Source organism: Protopterus annectens, chromosome 3.part1 (assembly GCF_019279795.1).
Source record: "Protopterus annectens isolate FY-2018-M chromosome 3.part1, PAN1.0, whole genome shotgun sequence".
In the NCBI taxonomy this organism is placed as follows: domain Eukaryota; kingdom Metazoa; phylum Chordata; order Ceratodontiformes; family Protopteridae; genus Protopterus; species Protopterus annectens.
In genome coordinates, this window is record NC_056732.1 from 1,108,225,780 (window position 1) to 1,108,246,282 (window position 20,503).

The 20,503-nt window shown below is 43.3% G+C and overlaps 1 protein-coding gene across 10 annotated transcripts in view; it reads right to left on the reverse strand.

The window, feature by feature from the left end:
* Positions 1-20,503, reverse strand: part of PTK2 (protein tyrosine kinase 2) — a 4,250,095-nt gene that overhangs the window by 2,330,774 nt on the left and 1,898,818 nt on the right. For all 10 annotated transcript variants that reach the window (XM_044067250.1, XM_044067257.1, XM_044067247.1 and 7 more), the window contains one exon: positions 12,962-13,016. In XM_044067250.1, coding sequence (XP_043923185.1) covers positions 12,962-13,016 — 55 coding nt within the window. The remainder of the gene's footprint in view (positions 1-12,961; positions 13,017-20,503) is intronic.

The following is a 20,503-nucleotide window of genomic DNA, read 5'->3' on the forward strand; positions in this document are numbered from 1 at the left end:
ACGTGGCCCAAGCGTCATTTTTTTTAGACAGAGAAGTAGATTTTGGCCTTAGTTTTGAAGATGGCGTCGGTTTAATATACAAATCTTTATGGCTGAAAACACCCTCAGAAGCTGGTGCCTGCTCAGTGGCTCCGGAACCATCTAAGGTATCCGCGGGTTCAATACTTAAAGCATCTCGCGGCATACCGGACTCCGAATGGGTCTCAGTAGAGGCCTGCGAATCAAAAGTAGCTGGTATCAGGGGCTGTGAAAACACCTCACTGAGGACCGGCTACTGGCTTAGGAGAAGCATCGTCATTGGTTTTGGACCTCAACGGTCTGTCTCTGTCTTTTTCTTTGCATTTTTTAGGTATTCTAGTAGTCGGATTGCTAACCGACATTTCTGGATAGTTAGATCTTGAAGCAAAAATATACCGACGTTTAATCGTGTGTTGATTAAATTTAGCACAAAATTGACAGCAAGGCACGTTGTGGTCAGGGCCTAGGCAAGGAATACAGTACAAATGAAAATCCTTATGAGGTATTTGCTTCCCATAAGTAATGCAGTTATTAACTTTTACTGACATCGGTAAGGAGCAAGAAAAAGTTTCCCCAACGGGGTACTTAGCTTTTTGTTGAAGACTTTGGTTCTGAAACTCGAAAACGAAAATTTCAGGAGTCGGCTGACCGGCACTTGCTAACTGCTTCTGCTTCAGTCACCGCACGGCAAGAAAGACTGATGTAATGGCGTCGGCTGCATGTTTTATACCCCTGACGACCTGACGTCATGGAAGAAGGGACAGCAACCAACGCAGGACCCAAAACTTTGTTACTCAGGCTGACTGACGGCAACCTGCCAGCAGATTACCCAAATGTAATGACTGCAACAGTGAAACACAAAGAACATCTGCCCCTTTCATGAGCAACTGCATAAAAGAGGATGGTGCAAGGCTGCTGTGGAAATCAGCAAAGTACAGTTGTGTACACTTACCATAAATGTAGACGTTCGAGTGTATTCACTGTTGCAGTCATTAGGTTGCCCTCAGCTGGCCTGAATTCCAAAGTCTTGGGTCCTGAGTCGGCTGCTGTCGCCCCTTCCCTGATGTCAGGTCGTCAGGGGTATAAAAGCAGCAGCCGACGCCATTTTCTTTAGTTTTTCTTGCCCCAGATATCAGGTGCCCCCAAAAGGGTTGCCAAAATTTAGAGATGTATAATTACATGCACCAATATAAAATGTACCTTCATCTATAAGCAAATACACCACATAGGTTGTATAAATCAGAGAAGGAAAGATAGGTTCCATCAGAAAAAAAGAGGGATGGTGGGTGGGTAACCTGGACTGCAACAGTGAATACACTCGAACATCTACATTTATGGTAAAAGTACACAACTGTACTATGTTCTTCATGTTTCACTGTTGCAGTCATTACATTTGGGTAGAGTCCCAAAGCTAAGGTTGGGTGGCTGGAGCTAAACAGCATTAGGAGCGGCTATGAGGCCCTGCAGAACTGCAGTGGCAAAGCCTGCCCTGGATTTAGAGTAGAATGGCAGATGATAGTGCTTTGCAAAGGTGTGCACTGAACTCCAAGTAGCAGCCTCTAAAATGTCCTTGGTAGGTACTCCCCTGAAAAAGGCTGCTGTAGTGGCTGCAGCTCTAGTTGAGTGTGGCCTAATGCCCTTAGGTACTGGCTTGCCATGGTGTACATAGCAGAAATGAATGCAGTGGCCTATCCACTTTGAAATAGTCTGCTTTGAGATCGCCTTTCCTTGTGATCCTGCAGCATATGTCACTAGTAATTGCTCGGTCTTTCTGAAAACTTTGGTTCTGTCCAAGTAGAATCTAAGCTGTATGTGTACGTCCAAAGAATGCAGAATTCTCTCCCCCTTGTTCTGTGGATTTGGATAAAAGGTTGGCAGGTGAATAGTTTGGTTGAGAGCCACACTGGACACTACCTTAGGTATAAATGTTGGGTTTGTCCTCAGAGAGACCCTGTCTAATAAAAGGTTCCACAGCCATGAGTGCCTGTAGCTCTGAAACTCATCTTGCAGTAGTTATTGCTAGGAGCAGAGCCGTTTTCCAAGATAAAAACTTTATATCAGCAGTAGCAGCTGGCTCAAAAGGAGGCAGGGTGAGTTTTTCCAAGACATAGTTGAAGTCCCATGCAGGCATTGGTGATCTCCTTGGAGGTCTTATATTTCTGGCTCATCTGAGGTACTGCTTTAATAAGGGATGAGAAAAGATTGGTGGCTCTACATTGTAATGAGCTGAAATGGCAGAGGCATGAATTTTAATAGATGAAAAAGATAGGCCTTTGTCCAGCATCTCAGTTAAGTATTGCAAAATCTGAGGAATATTTGGCACAGCTGTATCAGTTCCTTGTGCATGGTTCCAAGCACAGAATCTCTTCCATTTTCCAGCATAAGATTTTCTAGTACTAGGCCTTCAGGCTTCCAAAATAACATCCATCACAGCTTTACTGAGAGGTGTGTTTTGTATGACTACATTATTCACCATGCTGTCAGGTTTAATGTTCTGAGTTGGCTGTGCAGGATCTGACTGTTTTGCTGGGACAGTAGATGAGGTATTTGAGGTAAGGTCCAAGCTGGGCATTAAGACAAGCTCCTTAATATTGAATACCAGTACTGGTGGGGCCAGTCTGGGGCAATCAGAATCATCTTTGGTTTCTCCTGTCTGACCTTTAGGAGTATCTTGGGGAGGAGAGGCAGAGGAGGAAATGCATATACTGATAGGTTTTTCCAGCTGAAGGACAGGGCATACACTTTCCATGCTTGTCTGTGATAAGTCCTTGTGCAGAATCTTTTTAGTTGGTAGTTTTGAGGGGAGGCAAATAGATCTATGTTCGGGCATCCCCATGTCCTTGTTATCATGCTGAAGACTTGTGGATCCAGGTGCCACTCGTGGGGACCCATGAGGTTTCTGCTTAGTTTGTCTGCCAGAGTATTTTTCCTTCCTGGCAGGAATTGTGCCTGCAGATGTACTTGGTAAGTCAATGCTGTGTCCCACAGAGTCATGGCTAGTCTGCAAAGGGGGTAAGAATGTGTGCCCCCCTGCTTGTTTATATACCACATGACCATGGTGTTGTCTGTCTTTATCAGTAGTTGTCCTGGATGAAGTAGGTCCTTGAAGGCTGTCAGGGCATTTTGAACTGTTAGCATCTCTTTTTGATTGATATGTAGATGCATTTGGTTTGAGGTCCATGTGCCCTGAATGCATCTTCCTGCCATGTGGTCCCCCCAGGCATAATCTGATGCATCCGTTGTTAGTGTCTGCCTGGCTGGGGGTAATGTGAATGGCTGTTCCTTGTTTTGGTGACAAGCCTTTGCCCACCATCGAAACTCCTGTTGCAGGCAGGGAAGGAGAGTAATCATAGTTTCCAGGCTGTGGCAATGTTGAGTCCAAACACTTTTTAGGTACCATTGAAGTTTCCTCATATGCAGTCTTGCATATGGAATTAGTAGGATGCAGGACGCCATGAAGCCCAAAGCCTGAATAATTTTTCTAGCAGCTAACTGGGCCTTTGTTGCCAACATTGTGAAACAGGTAGTCAGTTGCCTTTGTTTGTCTGGCGTGAGATAAGCCACCTGGGCAGTTGTATTTAAGCTTGCACCCAGGAATATTATCTCTTGAGAGGGTACTAGTTTTGATTTCTTTTCGGTGACTGTGTACCCTAGGCATGTTAAAAGTCTTAAACCCAGATGCTGTAGAAGAATGTCCTTGTTCTCTGCTTGAATGAGACAGTCATCCAAGTAAGGATATATTTGTTTTCCTCTTTGTCTACAGAATGCAATTACTGGTGCCAGTCACTTTGTAAAGACCCTGGGCGCAGTAGACAATCCAAAGGGCAGTGCAGAGAATTAGTAATGCATTGAGCCAGCCATGAATCTGAGGTATCTTCTGCATATCTGTCTGACTGGGACATGCAGGTATGCCTCTTTTAGGTCCAAAGTCACAAGTCAAGCGTTCTTGCCCAGCATGGGCAGAAGTTGCTGCAAAGTCAACATCTTGAATTTTGGTATATCCAGGAATGTGTTCAAAACAGATAGATCCAGTATTGGCCTCCAGGCCTTGTCCTTTCTGGGTACCAAAAATAGTCATGAGTAAAATCCTTGTTCCTGCTCTTGCTCTGGTACTTGTTGAATGGCCCCCATGTCCATGAGGGATGAGACTTATTTTTGTGCCTCTGCCCATTGATTTTTTTGGCAGATCTGGCCAGCCGTTTGCCTTTGGCAGGGTATGGAAATGGAACTTGTAGCCTTGTGACACACTATTTAGAACCCACTTGTCCTGGGTTATAATGTGCCAACTTTGAGAAAAAAGAGCTAATTTTCCCCCTAAGGGTGCTGCCAGGAGAAGTGCTTGGTGCAGGCAGGGAGAAGTCATTGGGACTGTTTCCTGTATGGTTGTGATTTGTCTTCTCCGACTTTGGAGGTAGAAGCCCCCCATTTCTTTTTTGCGATATGAACCTTGCGCCTGGGGTCTGCCTCTAGGGCATCTGGCTCTGCCCCTTTGAGGTCTGTCTGACACAGGAAAGGACCAATTCTTTGTTGGCCAGTGTCTACTAAACCTAGGTGGCTGTACTTGTAAAAAATCTTTGACCGTTTGCATAGATTTAGCTTTGTCCTCCATTTTCTTTAACACCTCTTCTGCCTTACCACCAAACAAAGTATCATGCTGTAAAGGTGCATCTAATAATTTAATTTTAACATGATCAGGCAGATTTTATTCCTTTAACCAAGCATGCCTCCTAATAACAGGACCTGTAACTGCGGCCCTGCAGGAGGCCTCTAAAGAATCAAAACCACATTGCAAAGTATGCTTTCCAACTTGCTCAGCTGCATGCAATAAATCCTGCATTTCCTTGTTTTCTGCACATTCAGAGTTTAACAACATTTTCTGTTTAAGCAATGCCATGACATGTTGCTGATATTTGAGCATATGAAACTGACAGTTTGATAAATTTTATAAATTTTGACAGTTTATAGCCAAGGTAGCAGATGTGTAAACCTTTTTTGCCCATCTATTCAGTGCCCTAGAATCTCTGTCAGAGGGGGGTAGGTTTTTTTGCAGCAGGAGACGCAACTCCTTTGGGACCCTGAGAAATAGTTTCTGGGTCTGCAGCAGGGTTTTTAAAAAGGAATTTATGAGAGTTAGGAACCATGTAATATCTGTCAGGCTTAACGGGAGCTGGAGGTAAGGAGTCAGGGGGGTAAGACTAGACTCCGAAAACACATCATCTACAATGTCTAACACAAGTGGGATGGCTACTGGCTTGTGTTGAGATAGGAAAAGGAAATCCCTGAGCCTCTTTTTAGATTCTGAAAAACCTTGGCTCTCCCAGTGGAAGTGCCCCCTCGTGGTATGTAAGGTTTCCCCAAAAGAATAGTCCTCTGGTGGAGAAGCTGAAGGTATAGATTCTTCAGCATCAGAATCCTCATAGAGGGGAAGAGAATATCCCTGATCAGAAGAGGAATCAGAAGAAATGGAAAACTGATCTGAAGATTCATAGTCATTCTCTTGCCTAGGCCTCTTATCAGGAGGGGATGGGAAACCCTGATCAAGGTAATCAAGTCTTCGGCCATTTTTTGGCCATAGAGGCCTGACCACGTGGCTCTTGAGTTTGTTTCTTTGCTTTGAAAGGTGCTTTAGTCTTTGCCTTTGAAGCTAATGTCGGTTTGAGGTAAAGATGTTTAGGTCTGAATACACCCTCAGAAGCCGATGCCTGCACAGCAGCTCTGGACCCATCTGAAGGTATAATATCCGAGGCTCCAATACCTTGAGTTTCCAGCAGCATGGCCTACTCCATGTGGGAGCCGGTAACGGCCTGCGGCTCTAAAGTAGCGGGTGTCAGGGGCTGTGAAAGCGCCTCACTGAGGACCGGCGAACCGGCGACTGGCTTAGGAGAAGCTTCATCGTCGGTTTTGGGCCTCGGTTGTCTCTTTCCTTTTCTTTGCATTTTTTGAGAACTCCGGTAGTCAGATGGCTATCCGACGACATTTCTGGACAATTAAACTGGCGCCCAAAATAGTTTAAAGCAAAATCATACCGACGCTTAATAGTGCGTTGGTTAAATTTAGCACAAAACCGACAACCAGAAACATTGTGATCAGGGCCTAGGCAAGGAATTCAGTAAGAATGAAAATCCTTATGAGGTATTTGCTTCCCACAAGAAATACAATTCACTTTTTCTGACATCGGTCTGGAGCAAGAAAAAAGTTTCCCTAACGGGGTACTTAGCTTTATTGAAGACATCGAATCTGTAACTCGAACATGAAAATCTCAGGAGTCGGCCGACCGGCACTTGTGAACTGCTTCTGCTTCGGGCACCACGTGGCAAGAAAGACTAAAGAAAATGATGTCGGCTGCTTCTTTTATACCCCTGACGACCTGATGTCAGGTGAGGGGCGACAGCAGCAGACGCAGGACCCATGACTTTGGAATTCAGGCCAGCTGAGGGCAACCTGCCAGCAGGATTACCCAAATGTAATGACTGCAACAGTGAAACACGAGGAACATTCTGTATAATTCTGTCAGCAGTGAACAGAAGCAAAACTTTGTGATGCATAAGAGCATTTTTTGACACAAAACTGGTGGTGGCAGCTTTCTCTTCTTTTTTTGGGGTTGGCCAAATTTAGCACAGGAAGGAATGGAAATAATAGGAAGGGATCACAGAGCCCTTCTACAAAGTTGATGACCTACTTTCTCTTCAGCTGGTTATTGGCCAGGTCATGGGGGACCTATAAAAAACAGCATCTTCCCCATCTCCTAAAATAGGAATCCAGGAACTTGTTCCCAACTTCTTCCTTGCAGTCCTTGTTAACACATCAGTGCAATCAATACTGAATCAGAACACATGGTATTCCAATATACGGGCTATGAGTGGGTTTCACAAACATCCCACAGTACGGTACAACTCTACTAGCATATCCCAAACTTTTTAACTAATGAACCATAAACTCTAATGTGCCACATTGTAATCCCTCTTGGCGCACCTGTCTAATGTTCTGCTTTCACTGACTCGTTGTAAACTGGCAAAATCCTGTGGTCTTGTGTGACCTATGATAGATAAGAGATCACATAGCACTATCATACTTAGTGAGGTGTTCCATCTATACTCTGGTGTGGCCTGTACAGGGCAATTGATTTTTTTCCTGGTCTGACAGTTCAAAATTTAGGTGCCTCCATACTGTCAAAATGGCGTCCCTCTGACTTCTCCAAAGAAATGGTCGCCCAGACGGGAAGTGGATGGGGGAATTGGCTTTAATATCCCTTTCTGTATCTCAATCAATCTGCTCCACATCCTTCAAATCTTCAAGGGATCCTGGAAGAATGCAAGAACAAAAATCCCTTCTACATTTGGGTGTACGATTAGACAAGGATGAGCGCTTGATACAGTAAAGGTTGAATCATGAACTGACACAAAATTCTGACTCTCCAAAGGCAGCATGGAGTGCATAGGCCTGTGACTTCAGACCTTACTCCCTTAGAGTGCAATCTTGTACACCCATCTCATGCTCCCAAAAGACATCAAGCAGTGTGTTAACATTCAAGGCCTAAGGCTTCAGCCACACCATGAAATGACACGTGGATCCCATCTTTAACTGGACCATGCTACAAACTGGACTACATCCAGAAGATGACACCCTAGTCCTGAGTTCTCCTGATCATAATCTAATGACTCAAGGGAACAATCCTTGGGGTATGGCAAGCCAATAACGTTCTAGCTGATCAGATGGAGATGGGGGGGCACAGGAATCTTAAAATCCACCCTGCAAGGTGGGAGTCAAGGGTGTACTTCCTTTATTTGAAACAACAAAACATAGGCCCAGTTCTAGCTCTAGCCTTTGCTAGTTGAAGACAAGTTCACCACCTGATGAGCTTAGGTGATAAGACTAAACACCAGACTTGCCTTGAGGAGTTTCTAGGCTGGACTTTTCCTCCTAGCACTTGTAATGGAACCAATGCACTGACATATGCTTTGAGCAAGCAGTACCAACCTGCCAGTCTTTTTACAATCAGCTCTCCTAGACTGTCACATTTGTGAAGTGGGCATACAACTTTTTCAAATCTCTGCATTCAGTAGTTAGGTTGTGACAGTTCTTAATGTTGCACTCTTCTCAAACAGAGTACAGGCAACATCAGTGCATGCTTTAGCTGGTAATTCAAAACTTGTGGAATCTTGTACTGATATTTTGTAAAGTCCTACATTCACTTGCCTAACAATAGCAAGAATCAATATTCAAACTCCAAGAGGCAAAAACGAACAGTCAGGCTTTAGGATGAGTCCACATTATTATATGCTGCATTATGCTGTGGTACTGTCAGATGGGGCAAGTAAACACCCCCAAGAATAGCATTCTGCAAAAAAAAAAAAAAAAAAAAGTGAATTCCAATCATTTCACAGATGAACTATCAAGAAGGACCTTGCAGTTAAATCTACAAATTGCAGAATAAGATCTTTCTAGACCACATCCAAAAAGTGTCTTTTTGGGTAAACGTGTTCCAGGTCTAAGTCAAGACTGTCAGTGTCCAGGGTAGCTGCCACTGACCTCTGAGGGGTTCCACTGGAATCCAGAAGCATTATAATTTTACTGTTATGGAGCCAAATAAGCACATATTAATAGTAAGTTCCATTTTTCCTTTCCTCCCGTGATCTACATGGGTTTACCAAAAGCATAAAGCATTCTTGTTACAATCCCTTTTAAAGAGAAGACACACAAATCTTGGCCACCCGAGTAAGATAGATGACAGGAGATGCAGCCTTACATGCAGTACCAGTTGTGTCAAAGATACAACAAGCCATGTGAAAGCCTAACAGTCACCATGGGTTTTCCTGCGGCTTGGTCCACACTGAAAATCAGTTTAAGTACAACAGATGGACTTTATGTAGTAGATAACTTCTTGTGAAGGACTCAGTTTTCAGAAATATAGTGTTTACTACATCTGTCCACTGCTTTAGACTGTCAGGAAAAATCATGGCCTACTGCTGGGGTTTCCATAATGTGTGTTAGGCAAAAAGAACATAAAGAGTATCATTGGGTTTTCATTGCGTTTCTCCAGCAGCTACACAACCTCAAGACTATGTCTACTCAACTTATCTACCTTTTTGAGGACACAAAGATCCAAGTTGATGTTTCCAGACTTGAAAACCTGCATCCCTAGGAGGCGAGTCTAGTTAAGGGATTAGTGAGGACTTTCAGGTCTGCTTTTCACAGGCGGGCATTTAAACACTTTTAGGTGAAAGAGACAGTCATGAAAACAAGACTACAGCAGCAGACCATGTCATTTTGAGTGTTGTTCACAAGCTATGCGGGCTAGAGTGGAGGGCTAGTGGAGGAAGATAAATCTTTTTCTTTATCTCAGAAAGAGGCAATGTCTTCAGATTTTGCAGTAAAGGAATAGTCAAAAGGCAAAGGTGAAAAGTGCATTTGTTCAAAGACTTTTACTTCTGTAGTGACAAATACAGAATACACAGGTGAATAAATCCACACTAACCCAGAGCACACAGCTAAACAGACTGACAAACCCAGAACATGGCAGCTCTACAGAGTGCATGCCCCAGTGACTGCTTGGAATTATTGGACCAGTAACAGTATAGACGAGCCTGTAACCTATTTCACTACCCTGTTAACACTCTATCACTTTCACAGTCATCTTCCTCAAGACAAAATTCATATATTCAAAGTTCATAATGAAGCAAAGTCCAGATATCTGGATAGAGGAATATGCGAGAATGAGTGCTGGGAGTAGGTGGTTGGTTCTCTTTCAAGAGTGAGGAGTCCATCTTCACAATAACCAGAAAGAAAGGGCCTCCAAAAAGTTGAGGTTTGTTCCTTAGATATCAGCCTCCCAACAAAGCGATGTTTGCAACTCACAAACAGTTGCTGCTATCTGCTCCCCCCACCACACACACCATGAACAAACAGGAGAGGTGCCTCTGTACATTCTTTTGCATAACTACAGAGAAATCAGTTTTAGTAGATCACAGACTTGAAAAATACATGTCATAAAAGGTAATGAAAAGATGACAGATGTGACTAAGTACAATGGATAGACTTTAGACTTTTATGGGAATTCAGGCCTACTGCTTCAGACCCAGTCTCCTAATTGCTGATCTTGTTCCTGTCAGGCTCGTAAGTGATGTTTAACTTAAGACACTTTGACTTCATGACACCTGTATGTCTGTTTCTTTCTGAATACTGTGTCAAGTTTCATAGCTACCAGATGATGAGTTGTTAGGTAGGCTTCAGACATCTGCTACCTGCAATGGTGGATGACAGCATTAAATCAACCCCAGTGACAATAAAACATCATTCTGTAAAGCTTCTGTTTTTTTTTTCTCTATCTTCTTTCCTACTGGGGGGTTATCGGCTCCCTTGCTGAGTCATCAGCTTTACTAATTCTCTCATCCTCAACCTGCTGACTGACTGCAAAAAGAGTATCAAATGCCAGCTGATGGTGAGCCACTGTCTGGGCAATTAGGGTGGTTTTTAATCCTAACACTTCCTTTGGTTGCAAAGAGTGCTTTGCTAGAGTAGAACCTGCAACATGGGGCACATTAGAGTGCAGGTTCTCACGCAATATACACACGCACACATAATTTCCCAATTACAGCACAATACTTTGTTTAACAGGTGTGAGGCACCCATCTTTTCCATTGTTCTTTCCTGCTGCTACACATACCTCTCAACTGTCCAGATTTTCACAAAATGCCTAGCGACTCTTGCCTCATATTTCGGTCTTTTCCTCGTAAAAACTGTTTTTCTGGCAAATCAGCGAGGAATGAATTCACTAAATTATGAGAGACATTTGAATTTCAGATGTCAACCTTCAGAAAATGCATGGCAACAGACAACTTTTTATTCTAGAAGCTTTTTTAGTTTATAACAGCAATATTTAACAGTTGTGCTTATTTTTGGGCCTTTGTCCCCCCATTATTTTTGGCTTTGTCCATATTTCTTGTGCTGAGAGGTTGAGAGGTATACTGCTGCTACATGATTGTATTCTCACCAGAAGGCAATGGAGCATGAAATCAAATTATTTCTCTTTCCATTACCAGGATGGGCAAACTGCTCACTTAATTCATAAACCCACACACTCAGTTGGCTTCTTCATTGCTAGAAGGTTCTATCTATGTGCACTATGAAGATGACTCACTATGCTATAGTTTAACCAAAACAAGCAGTGAACATGATTATAATGGTTGCAGCTCTGTTAACTACACAAACACCTAAAGTCCAGTCAAAGCTACAATTGCTAAGAAAGCCCACCTTGTACAGATGCAACACTTTCAGAGAGGAAAATTCTAAAACAAATTTATATATTTTCTTTGCGGGAAACTGTGTCCCATGTACTTCAGCTTTAAATATAATCAACTCTATAGAACACATATACACATATAGCACAGTGGGAGAATAAGAAATTCCCTCTTATAGTGACCCTCAACAATTAGACTTAATTCAAACAATTGGCTAAAAACTGTTAACTACATAGCAATTTTCAGAAAATTATCTTTACCTCCTTGGGACTTTTATGTGCCATTAAAAATGGCATCTTCTTTTGATAGCTGCAGGATGACAGCCAGACAGTAGTGGAAAAATCAGACTATTAGGGTCAAAACATTCTGTAAGTCATGAAAAGAGATGGTGCAATGGGCCATGTTGTGTCTTTCGGCTTTTCCCGGTAGTTGATTTTTACGTGCCGAGTTACCAGCCCTGACACACAACCTTCAACGAAGGCACGCCCATTCACGCATGTCTCCACGCAGAAGACGCTCTAGCTGAGAATCGAACCGGACAGCGTCTTAATGGTGCAATGGGCCATAATGGGTGCATTTAGGCAAACAAGAGAGTAGAAAGATTCTGAATAGTTGGGCAAGACAGCAGAGGAAGGTAAAATCCATCAGATTGACCTTTGAAGGTAGCTCTCTGGGAACATCACTGATGGCACACTTTCCACAGCAAAGATTGCCAAAAAATAAGAACCATTTTTTTAACTCCTTCAATTATCATACATTTCCAAAGCTCAGTAGGTGAAAGGTTCTTGTTTAAGAAGGTGAATAAAAAACTGAGACAATGTTTTTAATGAAAAAAAATTGTGAATACTGACATCAGCAAACCACACGGGGAAGATATACAGCTATAACCAGAACAATATGCTTCAGATCTCCACTCTAGAAGGGTAGAGATGTTCTTGCCTCTGTACAAAAAAAAAAAAAAACATTTCAAACAAACCTGAAATTCTGTGTATCATTCTGGCAGCTGTATTATACGTAGAAAGCACTAATGACTCCTTGTGCAAGTCCATATGAAGGTCACCACAGCTACACTGACCAACTATGACTATGAACAAAGGTCCTTCAAAAAATGAGCAAAAGGACAGTCATAGAATGTGCTAGTTAGTTTTATGAGCTATACAGCTAGCATTATGTATACAACAAACTACAGTGCAGATAGATTACCAGCACCAGCTATCTTTTTTTACTGTGATTCTCTATGTGGAACATCTATACTTGTGTTAATGTCTAAGGCTCAGATATGCTACACCTCTTTCTGTCCTTGTGACATAACTTCTAGTGCACTGCACATTGAGTAATTCTGGATTATTAAACAGCACTTGCACAAATCGGATGGCAAACTCTACAGCTGTAAGATTAGGATATAAAGAAAACTGTTCAGAAAGTCGGACTCTGGTCGCAGCTAACTTAACATAACTTAAAAATAAATAAGTCCTCTTTCCAGAGGGGGAAAAAGCAGTCCAGTAAAAGCTTGAAGCAGATCTTTTTTCAATGATGGGCAAACAGTTATCCTTATTACTAATCTTTTGCTTTGTCCTGAAGACTATCGAGGCTGCAGGCTGGGATACCAGATCAGTGCTTCATGGATTTCACTGTCTTTTTAAACCATACAGCCATGGTATAATGGCTAACATGATAATCCATAATGTCAAGCACAAATCTCCTACCTTCACAGAGTCGCACAAACTCTTTGGAAAGAATCTTTTCAAGCCCACATCCTTCCTATGGAGGAAACACAGAAAACATGTATTATTTACTATAACAGTTAATAAGTGCCAATACAACTAAGCATTCAGTTCATAAAATATTTAGAAATAACACTGAGCAGTCTTTACAAATACAGATTATATTAGAGGTGCAGATAATGGCAGGGTTCTAGACCTTCACCCCACTTTTAGTTACACATATTATAAACTAAAGAACCACAGGGTATTTTTAAATGAACAACTTTTATACATCCACCTCACTCTACATTCTGGACAGCCAACGTTCTGGTCATCAGACTGTGGCTCAGTTGTATTCCACCATCCACCAACCTCAAGTATCACATATTATGTCTCCAAGACAGATTCCTGAGGTCTGAAGAAGCCACTATGGTGAAAGCGCTTACGGTCTTTGTGAATCCTTTTTGAATTATACAATGGACATTACTTGGTCTGAATACACATTTTTATGGTAACTGTTATCGACTGCCAGAGGTTGTCATGGGGCCTATTTTATTGTTTATTGACATTTTTCATTTTATTGGTGATCAGTGCCATTTATTTTCCAGCAGTGTTTATTATTTATTTCATTATTTTTTTTTAACTGCAAAGTAGCAGTGTCCACAAGCGTTAAAAAATCTGAAATATCTTTTCAAAGGCTTCACTATAAATATGTACTTCACATAAGTAACAGTTTTAATGAACATTTGAAAAAAAACTGTAAAATCAGTAGAATCATAGTAAAATGATGCAACATTCTACCAGGATTTTCAAAGTCTGAATTTCCAACTCAGTGAATTTCAAGACCAAACATCCAAGCAAGCAAGAGTGAGTAAAGCGAGGGGGTATGCAAAAGTGAGGCACAGACTGCAAAGCACTTGCATGGGGTTGGGGGTGGGGGGCAAACCCACCACATAAGGCAGTAGCTGCTTTTCACCTCTACTTCCAAAGTTTTAAATGCTCATGCTGTTCTGATGCATTACTGGACACAACTGGTGTATATATGAAAACTGTATTTTAAAATAAAAAGTTGTCATTAAGAAACATTATAATAGAAAAATAAACCTTTTATGAAGTTGCAGTGGAATAAAATACTACTGTTAGCAATGAATAACTGCAATACTGCATGTTATTCCACAGACTTTTCAACAGCACTAATGCACAAGCAGGAAACTGAACAAGAACACAATCAGAACTGTTCTGTTTGCAGCTATGATCATGCTTGAGTGTACCTCACTTGAAAAACAAACTGTCTCAAGCTGAACAATAAACTAATACTTGAACACATTATGGTTTTGCCATTATCCAAATTACCAATATCAGCAGTACGTTAGCTATCAGGTCTATAGGAGTTTGCCTACAAAATTCATGACAAGAGGAAAGGATATAGAGTTGGCACTGCTACCCAAGTCAAACTATAGAACAACTTAGCTAAACACTTCAAGGCAATACAAATTAGCTGCAATAACAACTGCGACTTCAGATCTCTAAAACTGAGATAGGTTAGAATGGCAACACAAATGCTAAAGGCAGTTGGCTTCTAAAAACTCATTTCACTTGTTTCTTCCCCATACCCTGGCACCTTATGGTTGACCTATCTACTCTGCTTTGCCTTGCCCACAAACCTTTGAACAGACAAACCTGACATGCATTAGACAGCAACATTTCTGACACTGTTGTCTTCTGCATTCCTGATATCCTTTATTTAAATAACTTTTTTAGTAAAATACATGGTATAAATATTTACAAAAAATACATATAAAATGGACAAAACAAAAAAAGAACAATAAGCAAAATATGAATAGTAGATATAACACTTAAGACATTTGCATGATTTCAATAGTTCTGCAAGGAAACGAAGAAAGTACAGTTCTGGTAGGAAAGTACAGTTGTGTACACTTACCATAAATGTAGATGTTCGAGTGTATTCACTGTTGCAGTCATCAAATTTGGGTTATCCCTACCAGGGTATCCCTCAGCCAGCCTGAATACCAGAGACTTAGTATTTCTGCGTCGGTTGCTGTCACTTGAGGACTGACGTCAGGTCATTAGTGGTAATAAAGTAAGGCAGAAGACGCCATTTCATCAGTTTTTTCTGGCCCTAACCCGTCAGGACCCCCCCCAAAGTAGGAGGCCAGGTTCAGGTGGAAAAACCCCATCAGTGGAAAATAAATACCAATATGTCCCTTGTAAGGAAAGGAGAACAACAAGTTAGAATGGTAATAAAAGGAGAAAGAGAAAAAAGGGGGATGGAGGGAAGGAAACCAGGACTACAGCAGTGAATACACTCGAACATCTACATTTATGGTAAGTGTACACAACTGTACTATGTTCTTCATGTTTCACTGTTGCAGTCATCACATTTGGGTAGAGGCAGTCAAGAAAGCTAGGGCCTGGCTAGGATGCCGTGTAAAACTGCAGAGGCAAACCCTGCTCTGTTTTTGGAGAAGAGAGGCAGGTGGTAATGTTTGGTTAAAAATGTGAACAGATGTCTAGGTGGCAGCCTCTATGATGTCCCTGGTGGGGACTCCTCTGAGAAAAGCTGCAGAGGTGGAGGCTGCTCTGGTGGAGTGAGTCCTGACCCCCTTGGGGGGAGGCTTACCATGCTGCTTGTAGCAGAAATGGATGCGGTGTGCTATCCATTTGGAAATGGTTTGATTGGAGATGGCTTTGCCTTCTGCCCCTGTAGTAAAGCTAACCAGCAATTGATCAGACTTTCTGAAGAAGTTAGTCCTGTCCAGATAGTATCGGAGTGGTCTGTGCACATCTATAAAGTGAATAATCCTTCCCTCCTTGTTCTGGGGATTAGGAAAGAAGGTGTGCAAATGAATGGACTGGTCGAGAGCCACACTGAACACCACCTTGTGCATGAAGGATGGGTTAGTTCTGAGGGATACCCAGTCTGCATGGAAGATGATGAAGGGTTCCACAGCCATGAGTGCTTGCAGCTCAGAGACTCTTCTGGCTGAAGTGATGGCCAGAAGGAATGCTGTCTTCCAGGAGAAAAAATGTTAGCTCTGCAGAAGAAGCTGGTTCAAAAGGACGCAGGGTGAGCTTTTCCAAGACAAAGTTAAGGTCCAAAGCTGGTGTTGGTGCCCTTCTGGGGGGGCTCAAGTTGCTATCCCCTCTGTGGAACTGTTAAGGGTGTGAGAAACCAGGCTGCTCAGTGGGAAAATGAGCAGAAATAGCAGAGGCATGAATATTTACAGCGGACAAAGGGAGACCACTGTGTAGTAGGTCACTAAGTAATCCAGGATGACAGGGATGGAGGGCTGTGCCGTATTGGCTCCCTTAATCTGGATCCAGGTGCAGAACCTTTTCCATTTATCTGCATAAGACTTTCTGGAGCTAGGCCATCTGGCCTCATGGATAACATCCAGAACCTCTTTACTGAGGATGGCAAATTGATTCAGAGTTAGGGAATAAGCCAAGCTGCCAAACTGAGTGTCTGCAATTGGGGATGCATGAATTCCCCTTCCCTCTGGATTAGGAAGTTTTGAATCTCAGGAAGATACCATGGAGGCAGCGGGGACAGGCTGCAGAGCAAGGGGTACCAGTCTTGTCGGGGCCAGTCTGGAGCTATAAGAATGGGCCTAAGTTTTTCCTCCCTTATTTTGAGCAGTACCCTGGGGATGAGAGGTAGGGGGAGGAAAGGCATAGACTGAGAGGTTGATCCAGGGGAAGGACAGGGCATCCACTTTCCATGCCATGCAGCAATGCTCCCTGGTGCAGAATTTGCTGAGCTGATGGTTGGTGTGGGAGGCAAAGAGGTCGACCTTCAGGGTTCCCCATTTTTGGGTTATTAGGGTAAAGGTACTTCTGTTGAGCTGCCACTCGTGTGGGTCAAGAAGGTTTCTGCTTAATTGGTCTTACAGGGAGTTGAGAGAGCCTGGTAGGTATTGCGCTAACAGGTGTAGTTGTATGGAAGAGGCTGTGAACCAAAGGGTCATGGTCAGCCTGCAAAGAGGGTAGGAGTGAGTCCCTCCCTGCTTGTTGATGTACCACATCACAGTGGTGATGTCTCTTTTGATCAGCAGAACCCCTGGAGAGAGAAGGGGTTTGAAAGCTATCAAGGCATGCTGCACAGCCATCATCTCTTTTTGATTGATGTGGAGGGGGATTTGCTGTGGGCTCTATTGGCCCTGTATGCAGCTGCCGTCCAGGTGGCTACACCAAGCGTAGTCTGATGTGTCTGTGGTGAGGGGAGAAGAGCAGTCTCTTGTTGTGGGAGCATGCTGTTGCCCACCAAAGAAACTCCTTTCTGAGGCAAGGAATTATAGGTAGAAGAGTTTCCAGGTCTTGAGAGTGTTGACACCAAAGCCTCTTTTGGTACCACTGAAGTTTCCTCATATGCAGTCTGGCAAAAGGAATGAGGAGTATGTAAGATGCCATGAACCCCAGAGCTTGTAGGACTTTCCTTGCAGAAAGCTGGGGCTGGTGGCCAGTTGAGAGAAGTAGGCGGTCAGGAAAATTTGTTTCTCTGGTGTAAGGTATGCCATCTGGGATGCTGTGTCCAGACTTGCTCCCAGGAATATTATCCTTTGGGTGGGGACCTGTTTTGATTTCTTTTCATTGACTGTGTACCCTAGGGAGGTTAGTAGGGCCTTTACAAAGGCCAGGTGCTTGAGTGGCTTTTCCTGGCTGTCTGCCTGAATAAGGCAGTCGTCTAAGTAGGGGTAAATTTGAATATTTCTTTGTCTGCAAAAGGCAACGGCCAGTCAGGCATTTTGTGAAAACTCTGGCAGCAGTAGATAAGCCAAAAAGAAGTGCAGAGAACTGAAAGTGTTGAGATCCTGCCCTGAAGCAGAGATATTTCCTGCAAGATACCCTGATAGGAATGTGGAGATAGGCCTCTGTTAGATCCAGGGTGGCTATCCAAGCGTCCTTGGACAGCATGGGTAGCAGCTACTGGAGGGTGAGCATTTTGAATTTTGGGATCACCAGGAAGGTTTTTAGAATGGATAGATCGAGGATGGGATGCCAGGTGCCCTCTTTTCTGGGCACCCAAAAACTCTGGAGTAGAAGCCTTTGCCTATCTGTTCTGCAGGAACGTGCTCTACTGCCCTCAAAGAGAGCAGGGAATGGATTTGCTTTTGAGCCTCTGCCCACTGATTTGGTGGGTAAATCTAGGAACCCTTTTGGGGTTGGAAGGGTGTGGAAGGAGAATATGTATCCCTGAGACAATGTTCAGAACCCGTTGGTCCTTGGTAATGGTGGCCCAGGTGCTTGAGTGAAAGGAGAGTGTTCCTCCTATGGATAAGTGAATGTCGGCAGAGGGGAGGTCAGGAGGAGGTGAGTCATTGTGGGTTCTTACCATAAGGGGGTGGGTAGAACTCCCTGGTTTTGAAATGGAGGTAGTCCACTGCTTAGATCTCTGCATTCCCTGGGACTGCTGTCTGGGGGGGGGGGGTCTGTTTCCACTGGGCCTAGGCTGGGCCTGTTTACTCAGAGCAGAAAGGGACCAGGGCTTGGATGGACAATGCCTGCTGAACCTAGGGGGCTGGACCTGTAAGAAATCTTTAACTGTTTGCATAGATTTTGCTTTTTCTTCCATCTTTTTAAAGACCTCTTCTGCCTTAGTGCCAAATAAGTTATCTTTGCGCAAGGGGGCATCTAACAATTTAGATGTGACATGGTCTGGCAGGGGATGTTCCTTAAGCCATGCATGTCTTCTAATGAGAGCTCCAGTGACTGCTGCCCTCAAAGAAGCTTCTAGGGCATCAAAACCACAGTGCAAAGTGTGTTTAGTTACTTGACTTGCAGAATGTATTAAGTCTTGTAAACCTTTAGATTCTGCCCAAGCAGGAAAGGAAGACATTTTTTGTTTAAGGAGTTCCAAGGTATGTTGCTGATATTTAAGCATATGGAACTGACAATTTAGTGCCCTGATAACAAGAGTAGCGGAGGTGTATACTTTTCCCCCCATCTGTCCAATGCTCGGGAATCCCTGTCGGGGGGTGGGATTCTTAGCAGAGGTTGCTTTAATCCCTTTTGGCCCTTGAAAAATGACTTCAGGGTCAGCTGTTGGATTTTTAAAAAGAAATTTGAGAGGGTCAGGGACTTTGTAGTACCTATCTGGTTTTCTGGGAGCAGGAGGTAGGGCATCAGGAGTCAAGCTGGATTCAAGGAAAACATCATCCACCACATCCAGGACTGGGGGGATGGCCAAGGGTCTGTGTTGTGGAAGATCTAAGAATTCCTTGAGTCTTTTTTTAGACTGAGGGTAGTCCTGATACTCCTATTGGAAATGCTCCCTTAAAGTATGCAGGGTTTCCCCAGAGGAAAAATCCTCTGGGGAAGAGGCTGAAGGAATGGATTCCTCTGCATCAGAATCCTCATAAGCGGAGAGGGGTTGCATGTCTTCATAGTCAGATGCATCAAATTCATCTGACTTGTTCACAAAAAACTACTGGGGACAGATCTCTTTTCCTTTTTGAGGGGGTAGTTTGGCTTTCCTTATCAGCATGATAAGGTCTTCTACTGTTTTAAGCATTTGAGACTGAGGCAAGGTAGCAGGTGCCTGAGAGTGGGTAGTCGGTTTCTTGGGTGTGGTTCAAACCCTGGGCCTAAGGAACTCGGTTGTTTTCAAAAGAACAGTAGTCGCAAAAGAAGACACTGGTTTGTGTCGAGATTCGGTGGTGTGAAGGACTTCCTCGGAAGCCGGTGCCTGCTCAGCGGCTCCGGACCCATCCAAGGTAGAGACGACAAAGGATCCTTAAACAAAGAATAGTTTTGCAGCATACTGGACTTCGAAAGGGTCTTGGTAGTGGCCTGCAAATCAAATGAAGTGAAGCTTAACAGAAGCGTCGGCGGCAGGTTTGGACCTGTGCAGTCTGTCTCTGTCTTTATCTTTACGTTTTTTCAGACCATCTGTTGTCGGACGGCTTACCAAAGCCACATTGGAATTCGAGGACTGTAAACAAAAATATCTGGCTACAATAAGGGCCTGACTATGGATAGTTCTGTCATTGAACAAAGCAGAGAAGCGGCAAAGTACAGTTGTGTAAACCTAACATAAATGTAGATGTCAGAGTGTATTCACTATTGCAGTCATCACAGTTGGGTTATCCTGCCAGGTGTAGCCCTCAGTTGGCCCAAATACCAGAGGCTTAGTATTTCTGCTTTGGTTGCTGTCACTTCAGGACTAATGTCAGGTCGTCATTGGTATAAAAACAGCCAGCCGATTGCATTACATCAGTTTTTCTTGCCCCAAATGTCAGGAGCTAAGTTATGGTGGAAAAACACCACTAGTAAAAAGTAAATACCAATACTTCTGTAAGGAGTGAGGAAGAGAGTGAGAGAAAGAGAGAGAGAGTGACAAGGGGGCTGGAGGGTGGGAAATCAGGACTGCAACAGTGAATACACTCGAACATCTACATTTATGGTAAGTGTATACAACTGTACTATGTTCTTCGTGTTTCACTGTTGCAGTCATCACACTTGGGTTGATTGCCAAACCTGATGAATGGGTGGAGGCAGTCAACAAGAGTTGCGGCTGGCTAGTAT